Below are 22,502 nucleotides of genomic sequence, written 5' to 3'. Positions count from 1 at the left end.
GTGTGTGCACGCGCGCGTGTATATTTACGTAGTTTTCTTGTGCTTTTTTTTCCGCCACCTCTCTCCAAATCAGCGGGGGCGCGTAAAAGTGGAGATGAACCCGGGAAATTACCGGAACAAGAAGAGGAAGAAGAAGAGGAGGAGGAGGAATCTCAGGTTTTGCACGGAACAGGCCATTGCAAGTGGTTTAATGTGAGAATGGGATTCGGATTTATTTCCATGCTCAACCGCGAGGGAAGCCCTTTGGAGTCTCCTGTTGATGTCTTTGTACACCAAGTGAGCACTTTTTGTTACTTAAATTCCCATATATCTCTCTTTTGCTAAAATTAACCGATGCTAGTTCCGTTTAAGATTGCTTCTGTTTCATATGACCCAAACTGTTTGCATAAATATATATATATAGATATATATTGTGCCTGTTCTGTAAGGAACTAATTTCAGATGGCCACAGCAACAGTCCCATTGAAATCAGTGTATTGAGAAAATACCTTATTAGTTGAAATCTAATAAAGTACCTTCTCAATAGAAAATTGTAGTAGAAAACCTTGGGGTTTTTTTTGCTTCCTGTGTAATTCTAGAGGAATTTTGTAATCTTATTAGTCATCTGATAAATTACTATTTAGTAAAATTCGAGCAAGAGAAATCAGTAAACCCTGCAATTTTGTGCATGTTGAACTTAAAGACTCCTCACCCACCCACCCCCAAAAATAGAACTTACTTAGAAAGAAAATATTATAAACTGTTACTTTTGGGGATAACTGTGTTGGTCTGCTATTTGGAAACAAATGGGTCTCATATGGTAGAACATGACATATCAAAGCCTAATTTATGTTCAGGTATGTGAAAACCTGTGAGACGAAAGTATCCTTTATAGAGCAACAAGACTGCTCAGTCTGTAAGGCCTCAAAAGTTTAGAAGTGCAAATGAAAAAAGTGATATTATCGTACATATTAGTGTACAAATAAAGGCATTATTCCTTTAGCATGTAAAAGTCCATTATGACTGTAAAAACAAATAACAGCATAAAATGTTATTTCAGCTAACTATGTTTGACACATGTGTGCCTTTCACTTTCTCTTCTGTCCTTTGATTATCTAAATCCTAAAAACCAGGAATTAAATTTTGAATTGTACCATCGCATAGTTAGCTCCAGGAGGAGAATGAAACACATGAAAATTTCTGAAATTCCTGTGCACATTGTTAAATTCCTTTTTATTTTATTTTAAATCCTTCATTGTATATAGGAAGACCTGGGTTTTTGATTGAGTATATCCGCAAAACCTCAATAATGTTTAATGTGAATACATCTGTTATTACCTGTGGGGATCTCCTAGCAAACTGAGATATATATTTTTTCTGTGTCAAGTTTGCTTTCTTTTTTATTTTTCTGGTTTGAGCAAATTTTTAAGATGATCCGTTGTGTATGGGGTTTTTTATTATTAATTTGGGTGATGGGTAAGGAATTCATGTGCAATAGAACAAGGTAATAAAACCAGTAATTTCAAGTTTAAAAATATCTTCTGAGGTAATATTTTCACTGAATTCAGTAGAAATGTTTTGGAATAACTGGTGAAAGAAAGAAAGAAAGAAAGAAAGAAAGAAAGAAAGAAAGAAAGAAAGAAAGAAAGAATGAATTACTGTTTCTGCTTCTCAGAATATTTACTCTGCTTTTTCCATCTTGTAACAAAATTAATATCACTTTAATGAATTGTAAATACAGCATCTTGAAACAAAATTAATATTTAACTATAAATATGGAGAATAACTGAAATGAAACAACTGATTTTTTTTAGTTACATGAATGTGTTTGTTTGATTTAATCTACAATCTTCATAGAGTTTCAGTGCTGATTTCTAATGGCACCTGGAAATCAAACTCCACAAAATCTGTTAAAAGAACATTTATATAATAGACACCTGTAGTTTGATTACTCAGATATTGTCATGTTGTAACGTGCTGTGTATCTTGCTAGGCTTTTGGCTTCTATGTTCACATGTTCATAGATTTTAAAAAAGTAAAACCAAAATATTTGGGGGGGCGGTGAATTGCAATGGTAAAATCTGGAGAAAACGTTCTTGTCTGCTACATGCACACTTGCATTGGTCAGAGTGTTTATTGATAGGTTGCAATAATTAAATAAAAGCTATGTATTTCCATAATTTGGGGGGGGGGAAGCATTTTAGGAATATTTCTATATATACATATGTATGTATGTATGTATGTATGTAGTGTCACAACCCCTGGTATGCCCAAATATGGGAGGAAGCTTACTGCTTCCTTTCTCTGTCTATCGGCTCGTCACAAGAGACCATCCAGGGAGAAACCCAATATTTTTACTGTTGCCTTTGTTACATTTGTGTTGTATTTGTGCTGATAAATAAATAAAAGGAGACTAGCATAGATCTATTTCAAGCTATTTAGCTCTCATCAGCTAGCCATACCCTTACTGGGATTCGAACTTGGGCTGTATTACATATTAGGCAGATGTGTTAACCACTAAGCCACAAGGTTCTCCTCCTTTATCAGATGAGCCAGGGAAATAGGTATGTATTTAGTGTCACAACCCCTGATATGCCCAAATATGGGAGGAAGCTTACTGCTTCCTTTCTCTGTCTATCGGCTCATCACAAGAGACCATCCAGACAGAAACCCAATATTGTTGCCTTTGTTACATTTGTGTTGTATTTGTGCTGATAAATGTTGTGACACTAAATACATACCTATTTCCCTGGCTCAGCTGATAAAGAAGGAGAACCTTATAGCTTAGTGGTTAACACATCTGCCTAATATGTAATACAGCCCAGGTTCGAATCCCAGTAAGGGTATGGCTAGCTGATGAGAGCTAAATAGCTTGAAATAGATCTATACTAGTCTCCCTTTATTTATCAGCACAAATACAACGTGTGTGTGTGTGTGTGTGTGTGTGTGTGTGTGTGTGTGTGTGTGTGTATTTTTCTGCGAGGTTCCACTCGCCATCTTCAGGCTGATGCCTTTGGCTTCATGCTTGTGCAAGAGGCACCAGCCTGAAGATGGCGAGTGAGACCTCGCCGAAACGTTGCCAAGACAATCTCAATCTTACACGGGGAAAAGACCTGAATACAACAAGACCAGCATACCTACACCCGGGAAAATCTATGAAAACATTTACATACATGTATGTATGTATGTATGTATGTATGTATATATATATGTGTGTGTGTATGTATGTATGTATGTATACATATATGTATTTGCAATAATATTGCAAATAAGCATAACATTTTTTTCCTGGTAAAACATTGAGTAAAAAGGCAGTTTCATGATAAAATATGGAGCTTTTCTTATTATTGGGTTATAAATAACTTGAAGGATTCCTGAATTTGCAATAATCTAGGTGAGGTAGAAATTTGGTTAAGCTTTTTGTCCCATTGGGGCAAAAGTTTTTCTCCAGCATTTCCAGGAACATTGATTAAATCTTGACTTCTCGAAAAAGTGTTAATTATTTTGTAGTCGGTTCTAGCTATCCCATAGTTTAACCGCGCTGCAGAAATTCATCTGAAATGAAAGGGCGGTATTGAGTAATATTGTTTTCAGCAATACAGGCTGATGTCACTTCCTTTACTGCACTGGCCCCCCCAACCTTTTGGGCATCAGGGACTGGTTCTGCGGAGAGAGGTTTTTCTGTGGACCAGAGGAGGCACGGTTTCTCATGTTGCCTACATCCCATGGATTGGGCTTTGCTTGTTTATGCAGACTGGTTGCTGGTATGCTGCAGACAAGTGCTGGTCCATGGGCCAGGGGTTAGGGACCCCTGCATTACTGCACAAATGGGTTAAGGGGGGGACAGAAGATCACAAGGAAAGGAAGAAGCCACGAGCAGCTTGTAGGCCTCTTTAGGAGTAAAGGAGGACCATTATCTGATTAGAGAGAGACTGAAACTCTATGAGCAAGTAAAATTGCCCCTTGTCATTATTTGAGGCCCCTTTTTTTCTTAAACAGACTAACAGCTATCCTTGTTGCAAACCTTTTGGCATCTCTGCCTGACTCCCTGTTTTTCCATCTGTGTATTACTGGTGTGGAGTTCTGATTGTCCTTGTGCCTGCAAACTGCATTCAGTGCTGCATGTCATCAAAGAGGAAACCTCAAGAGTTAAGGGCGCCACACTGCAGTCTGTATGTGTGCTGGGAAAGGCTGCTTTTTACTGACAAACTGCTTGTGTGGCTGATTTTACTGGAGCCACTGTTGAGGAATGTGTCTGAGTTGAGCAGGACAGAAAATGGCTTCAGGAGCCAATGTTAGTAGAAGGACAAATTTGGGAGAGCTTTCAACCTGGCCATTGCAGGAAAATAAAGACAGGCTGCTGGTTGGCCTCCTTTCCTAAAAATCTAACCAAGGAAGCCACATTCTTTTGAACATGTAGGTTATAGATCTCTCTTTTGAATGCCAAGCCAATTGCTGCTAAAATATCTACCAATCACCACTTAATGCTAAATGGTAACTCCAACCTGGTATGTATAATGGAGACTTAACTCCATGCAGAATTGCCTCTGCCAGATGGGGGGGCAATAGAATTTAATCATAATAAATAAATTGAAGGTAGAGAGAGCACTTCATCTTACTCAGATCTCCACAGTTCTCTGTAATGTAACAGGCTAGATTTGGCCAGCAAGGTTGGGAACCTGGATTTGGGAGCAAATACTGGTTGGTTTATAGGAATTCCAATTTTGCTAACAAGAAGTTGTCTCATTCTGCCAATTCTGAGTTCCTACCCTGTTTCCCTGAAAATAAGCCCTCTCCTGAAAATAAGCCTTCCCAAAAATATTGCAACACAGCAGCAGCCATGAGATGACCACACTCACTGCTTCCTGCACCTCAAAAATAATAAAACCTCCCCAAAAAGAAAGCCAAGTGCTTATTTTGGGAATCAAAAGAAAATAAGACCCTGTCTTATTTTCAGGGAAACACGGCATCACTGTTGGGACAGTTGTTCTGCTGATAACTTATTGTATCAGTTTTCCTGCTTCATTCATACTTATAACTAGTTTGGCAAAGTTAGAGATGACATTATATTGCAGTTTGTGAAATCCTTTAAAAGTGATGCTTTGAAATATGCAAGAGGATATGAGACACACCTATGTTTGGCTTATTAAAGCAGTTGTGTCTTTCTTTGAGCTTGCACGGAATGAAATGTCTATGCGTGCACAGGCATGTGAAGAAGTAGTTTGGAAATATTTTAATAATTTAAAAACATGTTTCATATATCTCCCAATGTGTTCTGAAACATCTATTTTGAAAGATTTACACAGTTCTGAAAGATTGTCCTAGGTTTCCTGGATGGACGATTTAATTGTCCAAAATACTGATCCATCAGTGGATATTCAGAAATTCTTGCCCACCTAGGTAATTCTTGATTTACAACAGTTTGTTTAGTGACCTTTTGAAGTTAAAACAGCACTGAAAAAAGTGACTTACGACTGTTTTTCACTTACGACCATTGCAGGATCCCCATGGTCACATGATTTACATTCAGATGCTTGATAGCTGACTCACATTTATGACGGTTGCAGTGCCCTATAGTCATGATCACCTTTTGCAGCCTTCTGACAAGCAAAGTCAATGGGGAAACTAGTGTTACTACATGTTACTAATTTAACAACTGCAGTGATTCACGTAACGAACGTGGCAAGAAAAGTCATAAAATGGGGCAAAACTCACTTAAATTTCTCACTTAGCAACCTAAATTTTGGGCTCAGTTGTATAGTAAGTTGAGAGATATCTATCTTATCTATCTATCTCCCAGTTAATATCTGCTCTCTTGTCAATCGACAGTTAAAACAGCCATAGTTAAATCAAAACAGATATTATATTTTATATCATATATCATCATATATCATCATATAGCATATCATATATATCATATCATATTATTATAAAATTAGAAGTCTGCTATTTAAATATTATATTATATTTAATATCATATATTATTAGAAAATTAGAAATCTGTTATTTTAAAAAACCATCTCTTGATTTGGGAATTGGAAATTGATTGACTGACTGACCTCATGGCTACTAAGAAGAGGATGATGTCAAAGCACAGAAGGTAGCTAGGAGATCTGGACTTATTTCAATATGTTTCTGGTTGGCTTTGGGTCATCTTAGTAAATGATCTCTGTCTGAAAATGGATGAAAAGAAATGGGTATTAATTGACATCAATGTTACAGTGGATTTCATTAGCCCTGAATATGATTTACTGGTAATCATTTACTGTTTGCAATGATTCTAGTCTTTTTGATTGGATATATATTCAGGGGATACTGCCGGGAACTACTGTTTACATATGATATGTTGATCTGGGCGTCTCATGGAATTATGCCTTGTCTTCTTAGTTTCCAGACATCTATACATAACCTCTGGAAATACTGAAGTGAGTGCCATTGATGTGCTGATGATGGACAGTTTATGTTGTTGTCTTCCAGCTCCAGAAAACAGTTGACACCATTTGATTCCTTCCTAAATTCAGTTGTAGAGTGAACAAACTGCAGTTAAAGTCAAATAAGACAGAAGTGTTATTGGTCAGCTAATCTTGGGAATTTGGATTCAGATTTTTCTGGAATCATGTACATACATGGATCAGGCTTGGATTTTCCATTATTTTTTTCCTTGTAAATGTTGAGACTATTTTAATCTTTAGTCAACTGAGCACATAGTCGACAAGGACTAAAAAGTAAAAAGGTCGAAGCTGCCCATTCCAGTCGGTTTAAGTAGAAATCAAATTGAGTGCTACTTATTTTAGGGTTTTTTAAATTTATGAATGTATAAACTGCCTCAGTGAAGGTGATACTTAAGAAGCTTAGAAAAGCTACACCCAATGCTACAATAACAATAAAATACCAATATAGGAAACAAAAGCAATACAAAATTCAATTCCAGTTAAAGTAACAATTCATATAACATTCCTGGAAACAAGCTATAGAATAATTTCAATTGTTCCAAATAACTGGTGAGAAACAGAAAAGACAATTAACATATGAAGAGGAACTTGTGGAAGGAACATCTACCGTTTGCGGTGATTTGCTTCAATTGTCTTTTTAAATAATATACTGGAATTGTAAGGCAAGAGATGAAGACAAGACCATTTATCTGAGCTTCTTCTTTCCCAACTGTTTGTAATAGGTAAATGCTCCCAAGATAATTTCACACATGTTCAATCTCAACATTAATAATCAAAATTCTAATTTATTTCCTCTGATATCAGGAGACTATCTACCCCAGACTCATAAAAATGGCTGGCAGGCTGTCTGCCTAGCTATCTAACTATCTCTATCTATGTAATACTCTGTGTGTGTGTGTGTGCGCGCGCGCGCACGCATGCATGCGTGCATATACATTTACATTTACATTTACACACATTCACACACACACACATATACATACACACATTATATATATATATATACACACATATATATATATATATATACACACAGACACACACACATACCACATATGTACTTACGTACAGTGTGTGTGTTTGTGTGTGTTTGTGTGTTGTTGTTGTTTTTCTATTTGATTTTAATTTTACGTTAGCTGCCCAGAATTGTCATTGTGAGATGGGTGGTCATATAAATTAACATAAACAGATTCAATATTCAAAATCCACTTTACGCAAACCTATAACAACATACAATTTAGTCTCAATTGCAGCATTTTCTCTTTTCTTTTACTTCCTGGCCTGCGGGGTGGGGCGGGGTGGTCCAGGCTATTGTTTTTTAGTTTAGCTTAGTAAATTATGGGTTATGTAATGTATTAACAAATTACTATGTCAAGATGTGGTTTGCTTTGCAAAGTTATACATTTCCATTTCCCAGGAATTCATCCCATGACAATTGTCTTTCCATAGCTCCATGGTTTCCATCTGCAGTTTTGCTATGACTCTTTATTAAATGCATGTATAAAACAGTTAATTCAGTAACCACCTGGAATCAAACAAAACACAGGGCAACTTTCTAATAACATTGAGTAGGTCATCTCTTTTTACAGTTTCTTTTTGTTGCACTCTTTCCAGTTTGCTAGTACAATATTCATTGCATTCTCTCTATATCCCCCAAAGTTATGTTTTAGTCCATGTTTCTAATTAAGTTGAGGTGATAAATATTAATGTGTGATCAAAACACAAAATTTCCTCAGACTGAAATTCTAAACTTCTCTCTTGTATGTTGCAATAAAAGCAGTTTGCTTACCCTTTAATTAGATGATCAAATAACAGAAGTGTCTCTAGAGAAACATATTCCCTCTAACAATCTACTATGGGGTTCTTAAAACAAGCGGTTGTATACAATTGGCTATCCTGAATCTAATGATAGAGTGGGCCGTTAGCGGCCCCCACATTTTCTTTTTGTGACCTACAAGCCACCTAAAATCATGATTCCTAAAAACAGACCAGATTTTCCTGCTTATCTGAGATGGGAAGCAGATAAAAACTGTACAGTAGGTTTCTAGGAAGTTTTTTTCCCTAAAATAAAACCTGTCAAATTTCCAATAATAAACAGCCTTGATAACATTTATGATGCGGCCCTTTCTTAAGCATCATGATCTACACTCTGAAAAGTTAAGTTTGACTTTTGTTCATCAAAGCATAAAGTAATATTGGAGAAAATTCTAAATCTAAATTGTTTGTTTTGCTCTATTTCACTGTATTAATGTTTTTCTACTTTTTATTGCATTTTCAAATAGTAACAGTGGTATTTTGGCTACATGTTGAATGATTGGTTATAAGTTTTGATGTTCAAAATTTAGGAAACGTGTTAAGTAAATGATAGAACAAGTCTTGTTTAATTTATTTGTTTTGTAAAAAGGAAGTTGCATATTGATATTTATTGCATCATTAATGGTATATATAGGAAGGGAAATGAGGTTTCATTGCAACAACTTGTCTTACCACAATCAGAGAATTGTGGTAGTCTTAATTATTTACAAATAATAATTGTTTTTATGCATGTGTGTTTAGGTAAATTGTTTTAAGTGGTTTTATAATATTTTAAATTGTTAATTGTATGCTATCCAGAGTCATTTTATGTGAGATGGGACACCCATATAAATTGAATGCATAATAATATGTGTAGCCAGATTGTTGTGGAATATTTAACTTCATGTTTAAATAAGATAATTTATGTACATAAGACTATGTAGTTTTGATGCCAAAGCAATCAGAATCAAGCTGTCATGAATTGTATGTACATATAAAATAAGTCTCATTTATTTTTAAGTGTGCGATTTTACAGATTTTTAACTAAAAGGTCTTTTGCAGTTTTACTGTCTTATTTTATCAGAGTCATGTGGCTCATGTACTGAAATATTTACCATGCTACAAATTAACAAGTCTGTCTACAGCCTATATAAATGCATGAAGGTTTACATATTATTGATTTGTAATAGCAGCGCTGCTTGAATGAAGTCCTAATTTTCAAAATAATTATTACACTTGCATTGCAAGTGTAAACCTCTGAATATAAATTGGTGATCAGTGATATATTGATAGAGCAACCTTTCCCATCTTTGGCTATTTCATGGCTATTTCAAGTCTGGATCCTGCTAGACTAGTTTTCCCTTGAATAAATCACATTAATGTTTCCGAACCCCATCATTGGTTAGAGCTCTCATGTTTGAGGTTCTAGAATCCAGACCATTCTGGAACTGGTGGTTTTCCTGTGCACCGCTTGGATAGTCCAAGTGACGGGTTAATTCAGTCTGGTTGCCCTGGGACCAAGGAATCTTTTTCCTTGGCCTCCTGGTGTTGCTAGTTCCCAGAATTTTTCCTCAGTCTGCCCATTCAGGATTTGTATTTGTGAGCTCCAGCTGAAATAGCTTTAGGCTTGCACTCTCCATTCTTAATTCTTTTTCCTTCTCCTCCAATTTTTTTCCTCCTCTTCTCCAATAGCCTTCTGTTCTTTTTTATTAATTTTTTCCTGACTTTTCCCTTCAAAACTGCAAGACGTTGCCTTCTTCGTGAAGCCAGGAGGTAGGCATGGTGGTGGTGGTGGTGCTCCGTTGCCACGCTGCGCTGGGTCGGCTTCAGAGAGCTGCCGCTTGCTTTAAAATAGTGCGGCAAGGCTCCCGGCGCAGGGCGGCGGTCCCAGAGCGTTTTAATTTAATTTTTTTTGCCAATTTTTGCCTTTTTCAAGGTGTAGCTTGCCGCAGAGGTGGGGGGGGGGTGCAACCGCAGATAGCAGCGTGGTCATCGCAGGCCTCCTCGTTAGCCCCACACCAGAGTGGTGGCCATATTGGGAGGCATTTTTGTGCTCTTTCCAGTCGGCCATTACGCTCAGCCACGCCACAGCAAAAGGACGCAGGGTGGGCAGATGATCCCGTTTGGCCTCTGGCTGGGTCACTGCCACCCACAATGCTCTTAAGCGGCTCCAGTGTCTTGGCCACCTGGTGGTCACACATCGGACACAGGGAGGGCACCTAAGCAATTTTTTGTTCTTTTTTCCTTTTTGACTGGCCCTCCCTGATTCTTCTGCCAGGCCTTGCAACCTTGGTGCAGGCCCTTATCTTGCCTCCGACCCCAATGGCTGGAAGGGAGTTTCTTGTTTTTTGAGTAATATTTTTGAACATTGATCTACACCTTTTTCTAATGTTTCTTCATTATTCCCTATTTCTTGCAGTATAACCAGCCAGATTTCCCAGCCCTCCTGTCTCATACCTGCTATTGGCCTAGCATCCCCTGTGGTGTCATAGACCATGGAGGCCCCTAACCCATTGGGAGCTCCTGAGAGTAGACCAGGCCCCTCCCAGACCCCCAGCAAGGGTTCCTCTTCTGCCAGTGGGAAAGGGCCTAGGAAAGTCAGGGTGGCCACTCAGGACAGTCATCCTTACAAGCCGCCCTCTGTAGCTGAGACCCAGGATGCTGAGAGGCGTCAATGGGCCTTTGACAAACAATTTGAAAAGGCCCGACGCCAGTCAGCGGAGGTATGTTCCCAGTCCGCTTCCCCTGGGGAGCCATTCATTCTTCCACCTCCAAGGGTGGATCCTCTCTCAGTAATCAATGAGGAGGTGGATTCCCAGGACCTCTCCCTGGACAGGTCATTGGCAGAGCCGGGCTCCCCAGCCCCTTCTTAGGTTTCCGAGGCAGGTTCCCCTCTGCTGGGGCCTGAACAAGGTGGGGTCTCTGAGCATGCCCTCACCCAACGGGATCCCTGCCCTGAGGGGGAACCCATTGGTCAAGACCCTGAGCCGGCTCAGGAACCCGAACTCTAAGCCCACATGCAGGCTGTGGTCGCCCGTGCCATTGCGCAGGGCATTGTGGACAGCATGCAAAAGTGGGATCAGCCACCTGCTGTTCCCAGTTCCTACTAAACCAGACAGGAGGCCCCTCCACAAGGTTCTTGTGGTTCTATTATGCTGGCTAGCACTACCAATACAGGGAACTCCCCTTCAGCCTGTCGTCGGCACCCAGGACTTTCACAAAGGTACTGTCAGTTGTTGCAGCACAACTCAGGCGCAGACCTGTACGCCTCCAATGTTACCTGGACGACATACTTATCCAATCGCCGTCCAGGCAGCAAGCCTTACAGGATCTCCGCATCACTATGAGGGCCCTCGGAAGTCACGGGTTCTCCTTGAACCTGGAGAAAAGTCATCTCATCCCAACCACCAGGCTAATCCACCTGGGGGCAGTCATAGACACCTCAGATTGCAGGGTGTTCCTCTCCCAGGACAGGATAGACGGCCTACTATCGATGACCCACAAAGTGTTAAGGGCAAAGCAGGCTCCAGTACTATTCCTGTCGCAGCTGTTGAGAAAGATGATATCCTGCATCTCGGTCGTTCCCTGGGCTCGGCTTCATTCCAGAGCATTACAGTGGCTCCTCCTGCCTCACCAGAGGGCCAATAGGAACAATTCATCCATGAGGGTTCACATCCCCCCAGCAGTTAAGACGTCCCTCAGGTGGTGGCGGTCGTCAGCTCTTCTCAAGGGACACCTGTTCAAAGAGCCCACCAGGGTGGTCATCATGATGGATGCCAGCCTCGCTGGCTGGGGGGCACACATAGAACACCTAGTGACTCAGGGCAAGTGGTGTCCGTTGGAGGCAGCTTGCAACATCAACTTCTTGGAACTGCGGGCTGCGAGACTAGCTCTACGACACTTCCACCGGGACATTTGACATCAACACGTTCTCCTGATGACGGACAATGTGGCCACCAAGGCACATATAAACCGCCAGGGTGGCCTCAGGTCCAAAAGACTCATGGCCGAGGCCCTGGGCCGCTGGGCAGAACTTCATGTAGCGTCCATTCGTTCCGACCACATATCCGGAGTGGACAACACTCAGGCGGATTAGCTCAGCAGGACCACCATAGACACCGCAGAGTGGTGTCTGGATCCGGTCCTGTTCTGCCAGTTGTTCCGCAGATTCGGCACACCAGTGATCGGCCTGTTTGCCACCAGGGAAAACATGCAACTCCAGCGCTACTTCTCCCGCTTCCACTCTCCGGGGGTGGAGGGGACGGATGCTCTTCGATGCAGTTGGCCCCGGGGTCTGCTGTACGCCTTCCCTCCTCTCCCGCTTCTTCCTCAGGTAATCCGCAAGGTCATCGCAGAGAGGGCGGAGGTGGTCCTCGTGGCTCCCCACTGGCCTCAGAGGTCATGGTACGCTGACCTTGTCAGCCTGTCATTGTCTCCTCCATGGCGAATTCCTTGGGATCAGGTCTCCCTCAGCCAGGGGGCCATCATCCATCCGGACCCCCAGTGGCTCCAGCTAGCCGTCTGGCACTTTAGGGGGCCCTCCTGAGCAGCAAGGGCCTGTTGGAGGAGGTGGTACGTACCATTCAGGCTTCAACGACCAGAATCTATGACTCCTCCTGGGCTGTTTACGCCAAGTGGTGTGACACCTACCATCTTGATCCTGTCACCGCTCCTGTGTCCTGCGTCTTGGATTTTCTCCAAGGAGGCTTCGAAAAAGGCCTTGCCCCAAATACTCTTCGTCGTCAGGTGGCAGCTCTATCCACCGTTTGGTCCGGCAATTCCACCCTCCCCCTCACAGGATTCCCATGGTTCACTGCTTCCTCAAGGGCGCTTCCAACTTGCATTCACCAATAGTGCACCGTTACCCCACCTGGCAGCTGTTGGTGGTCTTACAAGCCCTTACATCACCACCTTTTGAACCTCTGCGTACTTTGTCTCTTCGCCATCTCACCTTGAAAACTGCCTTTCTCATCGCAATAACATCCGCAAGACGCTTATCAAAGCTGGCGGCCCTGTCAGTTCAGCAAGACCTGTGTATTATACATCCTGACAGGGTTGTCCTGTGTCTAGACCCAGCCTTCATTCCAAAGGTTAACTCATGGTTTCACAGGGCACAGGAGATCATCCTGCCTAACTTCTGCCCGCTTCCCTCTCACCCAAGTGAACGTACCTGGCACAGGTTGCACGTCCAGCAGGCCCTGCGGATCTACATCAGACGAACTGCAGACCTCCACAGGTCAGAGACCCTATTCATGTCATTCCAGCCTGGCTCGGTAGGCAGGTGGCTGAGAGCATGCATCGCTGCTGCTTATGAACACCAGTCCAAGACAGTGCCTAGAAACATTACTGCTCACTCTACGAGAAGCGCAGCCACCACTGCGGCCTGGGCCACCCAGGCCTCCATTGAAGACATCTGCAGGGCAGCCACTTGGTCTTCACCATCACCTTTTGTCAAGAACTATAAATTAGACGTTTATGCTTTGGCTGAAGCTTCCTTCAGGAGGAGGGTTCTCCAGGTGGTTGTTCCCATGACTGAATCCCGGGACTGCCTTTCTGTCCGCCAAGATGGCACATAACTTGGGTATGTCCCATTGCTTTGACTCTCCAAGCGGTGCACAGGAAAAAGACCATTGGTTTACCTGAAGGGTCCTTTTCTGTGTACCGTGGGAGAGTCCAACCCACCCTGGCTGGACCATCCAGGGATTCATGACCATCATGTCAACTTGGACTTACCATTCTATGACCCTTCATGCTTCCAGTTTTCACGGTTCCAGACCATCTCAAAATTCTGGGGACTAGCAACACTAGAAGGCGTGGCCAAGGAAAAAGATTCCTCAGTCCCAGGGCAACCAGACTGAATTAACCTGTTGCTTGGACTCTCCCGCGGTGCACAGAAAAGGACCCTTCAGGTAAACCAATGGTCTATTCTCCGTCAATCAGAGTTGAGGAAAAAAGTTGGGTAAGAAACAGAAAATGAATATTCATGTATTTAGTTATTGGAATATGGACAAGGCTGTGAAGGCGGATAGATGAATGGATGGATGGATTAGATATAGATATGTAGATATATCCTTCTTCACAGACTTGTCCATATCCCAATAATTGAATACATGAATATTCATTTTCCGTTTCTTACCCAAACCTGTGCTCACCTTCCTCTTCCTATTTTCCCACAATAACAACCTTGTGAGGTAGGTTGAGGATGAGAGAAAGTGGCTTCCTCAAAGTGAATCAATTGGCTTTCATGGTTATGGCAGGACGTGAACTTACCATCCTCTGCTTTCAAGTAGACCAAACTTATCCCTAAGTTCATTTAAGTTTAACAGTGGGTGCTCTGTTCATAAGTTCTTCCAATTATTGAAAAACCAAATATGGAAATCAAATCCTAGTCTTATGCTTCTGGGATTTGTTTGTTTTCCAGTGGAAGAGAGGGAGTGGTCACGTGTGGGGTATTTTCAAAGCCTGATTGGTCCAAAGACTGACAGCAAACTCTTAAATACTGATGCCTTCCATTCCTAGCCCAGTTTCCTCTCAATCTGTTGGTCCAAGCACTGGTTTGAGTTGAGTCAGGTAGGAATTGTAGTTCTTTCAATTGTTCTCTACATAATTTTGGCTAATTGGACATTCTAAACTTATTCTAAATTCTTTCTAATTTAATGCTGTGGCCCAGGGACAGCTTGTCTGCCTCGCGAGGTTGGGGAGAGCCCTGTGGGGCGTCCGCCCTACCCTCTGCGGGCCAAGAGCCATCCCTGTCCTATCCCCGGGCCTGCGGGAGTGTTTTGGGCTCTATTACTTCTTTCGAGGCTGTTTTCGTTCAGGAGGCTTGCCTGGGGGAAGCTAGGTTGATCGGAGCATAGCCTCCTCACACGGGAAGAAAGCCTCCAGCGGAGCCGCCGCTTTAATTTCGAGTGGCTTCTGCGTGACGCGCCCATTTCAATTTTAAAAGGAGCAGGCACCTAGGGGAGTGCGAGCCGGCTGGCCGCGTGTCCCAGGCACTGAGCGGCCATTTCACCACCTGCAAGGTGACCTCAAGCTTGGAGTTGTTGCGGCTGCCATTTTGCCCACACTGCAGTCGCCCACGTGTCAGCGACCATTTTGTTGGCCCCTCGTGCGCAGGGCCTTGTATTGCTGGCAGGCCTTTAGAGCCCTTCCAGCCGGATTGTTTTCTCGGAGCCTACGCAGGCTCACCTTGGGGGTCCAGGCTTCAGCGAGGCCTACTGGAGGTGCTTCCCCGTACTTCAGGACACATGAGTAGGGATTCCCAGGGCCAGGGAAGAGTTCTTTCAGAGGTGGAGGAGGACCTGGATCGAGAGTCCGGATCCAGGGATGCCTCCGCTAGGCCGATGGCGGCCCAGTGACCCTCCAGTGAAAGAGTGGAGGCCAGGAGGCACAAGGCCTTGGAAAAAACATTCAAAAAACGTTGGAAAAATTTTAATGCCACAGCCTGGGCCATTAAGCCAGTGGCAGCTGGCCACTGGCTCGTACTTTAACTGCACCATGGTTATGTGGCTCAGGAAACTGCAGGATCGGATCCCGATACAGGACGAGCGTCTCCATCAGGATCTCTTAAAGATCATGGCGGCATCGCAGTTCTCTGCTGATGCCACTCTGGACACTGTGAAATTCGCGTCCAGCGCCTTGGCCATGTCAGTTACCTCCCATTGCCTGTTGTGGCTGCGTAACTGGCAGATGGATAACAAGGCCAAGTGGAATCTGGCAGCTGCTCTGTTCAAGGGTCCTAACCTCTTCGGGGAAGGTCTAGACCCCATTCTGGTTGCAAATAAGTATAAAAAGAACGTGCTGCCATCTACTGCCAAGAAGGACGAGTCTCGGGCCCACCCTCGTCGTAGGCAGTCTTACCGGGCTCCCGAGCCCAACCATTCTCACCATTTTTCAGGTCTATCTTTCAGGTCTGAAAAGCAGTTTTCCAGGCTGGCTTACCATGACTGGAACAGGTTCCAGCACCAGTCCCGGCAGCCTTTTCGAGGGAGCGATAGTCACCCGTACCGCAGAGGGAAGTGACTCAAACCCGAGTCGCCCCATAGGCGGCCCCCTGTCCCTCTATGTGGATCATTGGGACGTGATCACATCAGACGCTTGGGTCAGATCCACGGTTTGACTAGGTCTCAGGTTAGAGTTTCTCTCCACCCCTCCGAATCTCTTCAGGTCGTTCTCTCCATCCCGGAATCTGGAGCACCGCCGCCTGATGGATCAAGCTATAAAACACCTTCTAGACATTCAGGCAGTGGAGGCAGTTCCTTGTTTGGAATGTGGGCAGGGCCAATACTACAACCTGTTTGTGGTCCCGAAGAGCTCAGGGGGCTAGAGGGCTATTCTGGACCTCAGGCGCCTGAACCGCTATCTGGGTTACAGACGCTTCAAGATGTCCTCCCTCAAGTCTATTCTTCAGGGCATCCGGAGGGGGGACTTCTTAACATCGGTGGACCTGACAGAGGCCTACCTCCATATTCCAATTTTCCCAGCTCATCACAGGTTTCTGAGGTTCTCTCATGGGGACCTCCATTACCAGTACATGGCTCTCCCTTTCGGGTTAGCTTCCACTCCTCATGCATTCACGAAGGTGCTAGTGGCGCTGGCGGCTCATCTCCACTCCATTCCAGTAAGGCTCCAATGTTACCTGGACGATGTCCTCATTCAGGCGGGGTCCCTTTCTCAGGTGGTCTTGGATCTCCGGCTCACCATCCAGGCCCTTCATTCTCTGGGGTTTTCAGTGAACTTCCCCAAGAGTCACCTCTCCCCCTCCACTCGCATTCTCCACCTAGGGACGGTCATAGATTCCATGTCCGGGGTGGTCTCCCTATCCCAGGACCACCAGTCGAGTTTGCGTCAGCTCACAGAAAGGATTCACAAAAATCGGTCAGTTTCTGTCCTCACGTTGTCTCAGTTGTTGGACAAGATGGTCTCTTGCATAAAGATAGTCCCATGGGCCCGGTTGCACCTCCGGCCCCTCTAGTGAGAGCTCATTCCGTTCCAGATGGGGAGGATGAGCAATTCTCTTCAGAACATCCACATCCCTGTGGGGGTCCAGTCCTCCCTCAGTTGGTGGATCTCCCCGGCCATTCAGCGGGGTTGCTCCTTCTGGGAACCGAACAGAGTGACCATGACCATGGATGCGAGTCTGTTCGTTTGGGGGGGCTCTGGTAGACTCTCGCCTGGCCCAGGGCAGGTAGACAGCTTCAGACCTCTGGCACAATATAAATTCGTTGGAGCTGAAGCCGGCGTGCCTTGCCCTCCTGCACTTCCGGTCTTCGGTGGAGGGTCATCACATGCTTCTTCTGACGGACAATGTTGCCACCGAGGCCCACATAAATCATCGGGGGGGACTCAGTCTCGGGCCCTCTAGCTAGAGGCCCTGAGGCTGGATACCTGGGTGGAGTTAGTGTCGGAACAAATCTCTGGCACTTCCAATCACCAGGCGGATTGGCTGAGTCGGGCGAACCTGGACAATGGCAAGTGGCAACTCCACCCATCATTGTTTCGGGGGATCTGTCAGAGGTTTGGCATCCCTCTGGTGGACCTTTTCGCCACTCTGGCGAATGCGCAGCTGTTCCGTTTCTTCACCAGGTTCCAGACTCGGGCCGCGGAGGGCATGGATGCCCTGCAGTGCAGGTGGTCTTGGGGTCTCCTCTACAACTTACCCCCATTCCCCTCATCCTGGGGACCCTCAGGAAGGTGGTAGTGGAGGGGGCGCTGGTCATTGTCGTCGCCCCCTACTGGCCCAGGAGACCCTGGTTCGCCGATCTCGTTCAGTTGTCAGTGGCTCCTCCATAGAGGATTCTGCAGGAGGAGGTGGTCCTTTGCCAGGGGGTCCTGGTTCACCCGGAGCCCCAGTGACTCCATCTGACCGCCTGGCTCTTGAATGGCGGCTCTTGAGGAAGGTTTGCCTGTTCTCTCGGGTCATTCACACCATCAAGGTGTCTAGGCGCCCGACTACAACCCGGATCTACAACTCCACCTGGGCTGCTTTCATTAAGTGGTGTTCCCCCCCTGGGCATTTCCCCTGACAGGGCCACTGTTCCCAACGTCTTGGACTTCTTTCAGAAGGGCCTGGACAACAGGTTATCTCACAACACCCTTCGCCGTCAGGTGGCGGCCCTGTTTTCGGCCTTAGTGGGTGTGGGTGTCTCACTCTCTTTCTCATGCCCCCATGAGCAAGCATTTTCTTAAGGGGGGGGCTAATCTCAGACCTCCTCCTGTTCATAGGTTACCCACTTGGGATCTTCCTCTAGTTCTCAGAGCCTTAACGGGGCCTCCGTTTGGGCCCCTACGTTCAGTTCATCTGAGGTTCTTGTCTCTCAAGGTTGTGTTTCTAGTTGTGATTACCTCAGCCCAGCATATCTCGGAGCTGGGCACGCTTTCCTCCAAGGAGGACCTTTGCCATTTTCATCAAGATAGGGTGGTTCTTCAACTTGACCCTATCTTCCTTCCAAAAGTGAACACTTCTTTTCATAGGGCCCAGGAAATCGTCCTGCCCGATTTTTGTCCAGGCCCATCCAGCGATAGGGAGCAGCTCTGGCACCAGTTAGACATTTGCCGCACTTTGCGCATTTATCTCCAGTGGACCTCGGGGGTCCGCCAGTCTGAGGCCTTGTTTGTCTCGTTCCAACCTGAGACGCTGGAGGCCAGGGTATCTTCAGCTACGATTGGCCGTTGGCTGCGTCAGGCGATCATGGAGGCCTATGGGGTGACAGAGCGCCCTGCTTCATCGGGGATAACGGCCCATTCCACCAGGAGTGCTGCGACCACGGCGACCTGGGCCACTAGGACTGCCTTTGAGGACATTTGTTGGGCAGCTATTTGGGCGTCGCTGATGCCTTTCATTCGTCATTATTGCTTGGATGTGTTCACCTCTGCTGACGCTTCCTTTGGCCGGAGGGTCCTGCAGAGGGTGGCAGTTGACGCTCCCCTTGGGCTGTAGTTGTAGTTGGTTTCCCCTCCCTGCGACTAAGCTTGGGTATGTCCCACACGTGACCACTCCCTCTTCCACTGGAAAAAGAACGTTGGTCTTACCTGAACGTGTCTTTTCAGGGGAAGAGAGGGAGTGGTCATGACCCGCCCTAAGTGTTTTCCTTTGGGACCAAGGGGAGGGCCTGGGTGGTTCCCGGGGGAGGTTGTTGTTGTTGTTTTTGTTGTTTCAGTTTACCGTTCACCTTCGAGAAAACAGCTAGGATTGTAAGGAACCAGTATTTAAGAGTTTTCTCTCAGTCTTTGGATCAATCAGGCTTTGAGAATACCCCACACATGACCACTCCCTCTCTTCCCCTGAAAAGACACGTTCATGTAAGACCAACATTCTTTTTATTTTGTTTCATTTGTCTTATTTTATATATTGTATTGGGTTTTGCTGCCTTGGTATCAATGTTGACTCCTGGTTATTGTCTGAAGGAGTCCTTGTAGTTTTATTGGTAAGATTTTGCTGAAGTGGTTTACCATTGCCTCTTTCTAAGGTCATCCAGCTGGTTTTATGCTTAAGGTGGGGACTAGAACTTACAGTCTCATGGTTTCTACATTAATACACCAAACTGACTCCAGTATTTCTGTTAATTGACCAAAATTACTCAAGTATAATGGATGCAAAGTTAAAATAATGGCTGCTTCATCCTTTATGGGTAGAATAAGAATTTAATCTTCTTTACATTCTTTCCAAGCTTTCTGAGGAAAAAAATGAAGTTCGTCCAATTTTATGCAATCAGTCTCGCATTTGGCACAAGAGAATATTGTTTATTATGTATCATTTTTATTTAATGTGGTCAATTTCCTGCAAAATAAAAGGTTCTCTCTTTTTTTTTGGCTTTAACATTCAAAATGTGTCTGCAAAAAAAGAAAACGATCAAGGTCTTGCAAAATTCACAAATATGATTGCTTGAGATCTTACATGGTAGCTCAAAGACCAGCACCAGAATTTTTTCCACAAATAAATCTGTGGTCCAATCCAATGTTGTTTAATGCAATAATGATGATGCTATCTGAAGAAATATTTGGTAGTAGAAAAAAAAAGACCAAGTACATGTGCATAGATTTTTAAATTTAAATGGAAAAAATAAGTGTTTGGTTTGAAATTAATATGTATTATAATATTGTAGATTCATGTTGTTGTCAGGTTTCAAGACTGAGTTAAAGACCCAAAACTCCAAAACGCTGTAAAATAAAACAAACCAGGCAGTCATATTCTCTCTTCTGTTTCAATGCAATATAACATATGTTGAAATCAGTGTTTGTTTCCTATTGGTGGAACAAACAGATCACTCAATCCCGTTGAGTGATATTTTTTCTTCTGTCTAAAAATCCTTTAAATCAGCTACAAGAGTTTCAGAGACTCCAGAACAGATTTTGTAGGATATTGGATGTTGTAAAAAACCTCATTGCCTGAATGTTTTAACACATATTTTACTTATATTCACAATTCACACATATCTAGAAAACATTTTCATGCATGTTTCTGTACCCTTGACCATTATTACAAATCCTACGGTTCCTTTTGGTCAAGATAGATAATACTGAATACAGCCCCATCAAAGTAGATTGTTTTTCTCTGTCCCAAAATATAAGACCAATTATACTTTGGAGTTCTGCTAACAATAATATTTTCAAAAATTAGGCGAAGAAGCTTATATTATACAGTAAATCTTCTTTAGAAAACTTTCATTCTGGATCAATCTATGAAACAATCAGTTAAATTGATACTTCCTCATTCTTTAACAAAGTAACATCTCATTTATAGAAAGGTTGAATAGAAAATATATATAATTGGAATATCACTGTTTAAACTATACTGTATTATTTCACAGCTTATTATAAAAGCAACCTCAGGAGGACAAAATCACTATCCAGGATCTTTTATTCTGCTTCCATTCTGTATCTGTAAGGCTTAGTTGAGATTAAAAGGGTAAATATTTCCCTTCCAGCCATGGCTTACTCCAGTGGTCATCTCTGTTTCTTGGCCAACGAAATCAGCATTGTCTGAAGACATTTTCTGTGGCTAACAAGTCATGTGGCTAACATGGCTAAACATTAAAGGTGCATGGAAAACTGTTACCTTCCTACCAATGTAGTACCTATTTATCTACTTGCATTTGAATGCTTTTGAACTGCTAGGTGGGCAGGAGCAGTAATGGGAGCTCACCCCATTGCACAGAGCTTCGGTCTCAACCCAGGCTGTCAGCTTTCCAGTTGACAAGTTCAGCGCCTTTAACCACTAAGCCATCACTCCCGCTTAGTTGAGATTAAATGAATATTAGCTCTTCAGTATTCATTTTGACATTAATGAAGGCATTTAGAGTTATTTTAATCGTGCCTGCATTGTAGCCTACAGCATTCAGGGAGCCAGTCCCAAAAAGGTTTCTTTGGTGCAGTCACCCAGATTGTATTCCATCCCAAGTTTGTCACAAAAGGAAATGACCATACACACCCTCCAGATTTCTCCCAGCCTACATTCACTGCTTTTTGAATATTTCTTTTTGTATGTCTTGTTACTTTCAGCCAACTGCCCATATCTTTTTGTCCTTCCTTTTTTCTTGAAGTAGGACTTGGGTTTTAGATTGTGCCTGCATGACAGCAGTAGATAATGTGCTTTCTGGATTGTAAATTTACTAGGAAATTCATTGAAGCCAATGAAGCATTTAAAGGCCATTCAATAATGATTTTATTGACCACTTTTATTCAACTCATTATTTGTTTGTTTTTGTCATATTTGCAGATCACCCATTGCCCTCATAGAGCAACAACCCAATGTTGTCTGTTTTTTTTTCTGATTATGATCTTTTTAACTAAAGTCAGAAGTGAATATTCTTAAGCCCATATAATTTACATCCTTCTGTTTTGTCCTGTAGTATGTTGAGCAATTGAAATAAATAAGGAGTGGCCTGCTAACCAAAATAATCTACAACTGATTTCTGTCTTGTAGATTGAGTGATTTGATCAATCCTTGAAATACATTATAATTGGTGGAAATTGTATAAAATTATTTAGGGTGAAAAGTTTGATACCATGTTATGTCTTTGGTTATTACCATCATTTGTTGTGTCTGCAATCCTAATTGATCAGATTGAATTTGTGGATAAAGTGTTTATTTGACGATAGACTAAAGAAATTTGTTTGGGAACATGATAGGTTGGTTTGTGTAAAACTCTTTTCCAAGTTTGTTTGGACCTGCACTATTGATCCAGGTCTATGCCATGGAATCTATTGAATAAACCATATTAAGCAGGGTTTACATGACATTATGTTCAGATAATGATGGTTAGTTTAACTTGCCCT

The 22,502-nt window shown here is 43.4% G+C and overlaps 1 protein-coding gene across 1 annotated transcript in view; it reads left to right on the top strand.

The window, feature by feature from the left end:
* Positions 1 to 22,502, top strand: part of LIN28B (lin-28 RNA binding posttranscriptional regulator B) — a 73,761-nt gene that overhangs the window by 562 nt on the left and 50,697 nt on the right. The window contains exon 2 of the mRNA XM_014072355.2: positions 74 to 276. Within this exon, the coding sequence (XP_013927830.2) occupies positions 74 to 276 (203 nt within the window). The remainder of the gene's footprint in view (positions 1 to 73; positions 277 to 22,502) is intronic.

Source organism: Thamnophis sirtalis, unplaced genomic scaffold, assembly GCF_051295495.1.
Source record: "Thamnophis sirtalis isolate CommonGarterSnake01/CBP01778 unplaced genomic scaffold, rThaSir2_p1.2 scaffold_6, whole genome shotgun sequence".
Classification (NCBI taxonomy): Eukaryota; Metazoa; Chordata; class Lepidosauria; order Squamata; family Natricidae; genus Thamnophis; species Thamnophis sirtalis.
The sequence above is the reverse complement of the archived record's forward strand: the minus strand, read 5'-3'. Positions and strand labels throughout refer to the sequence as shown.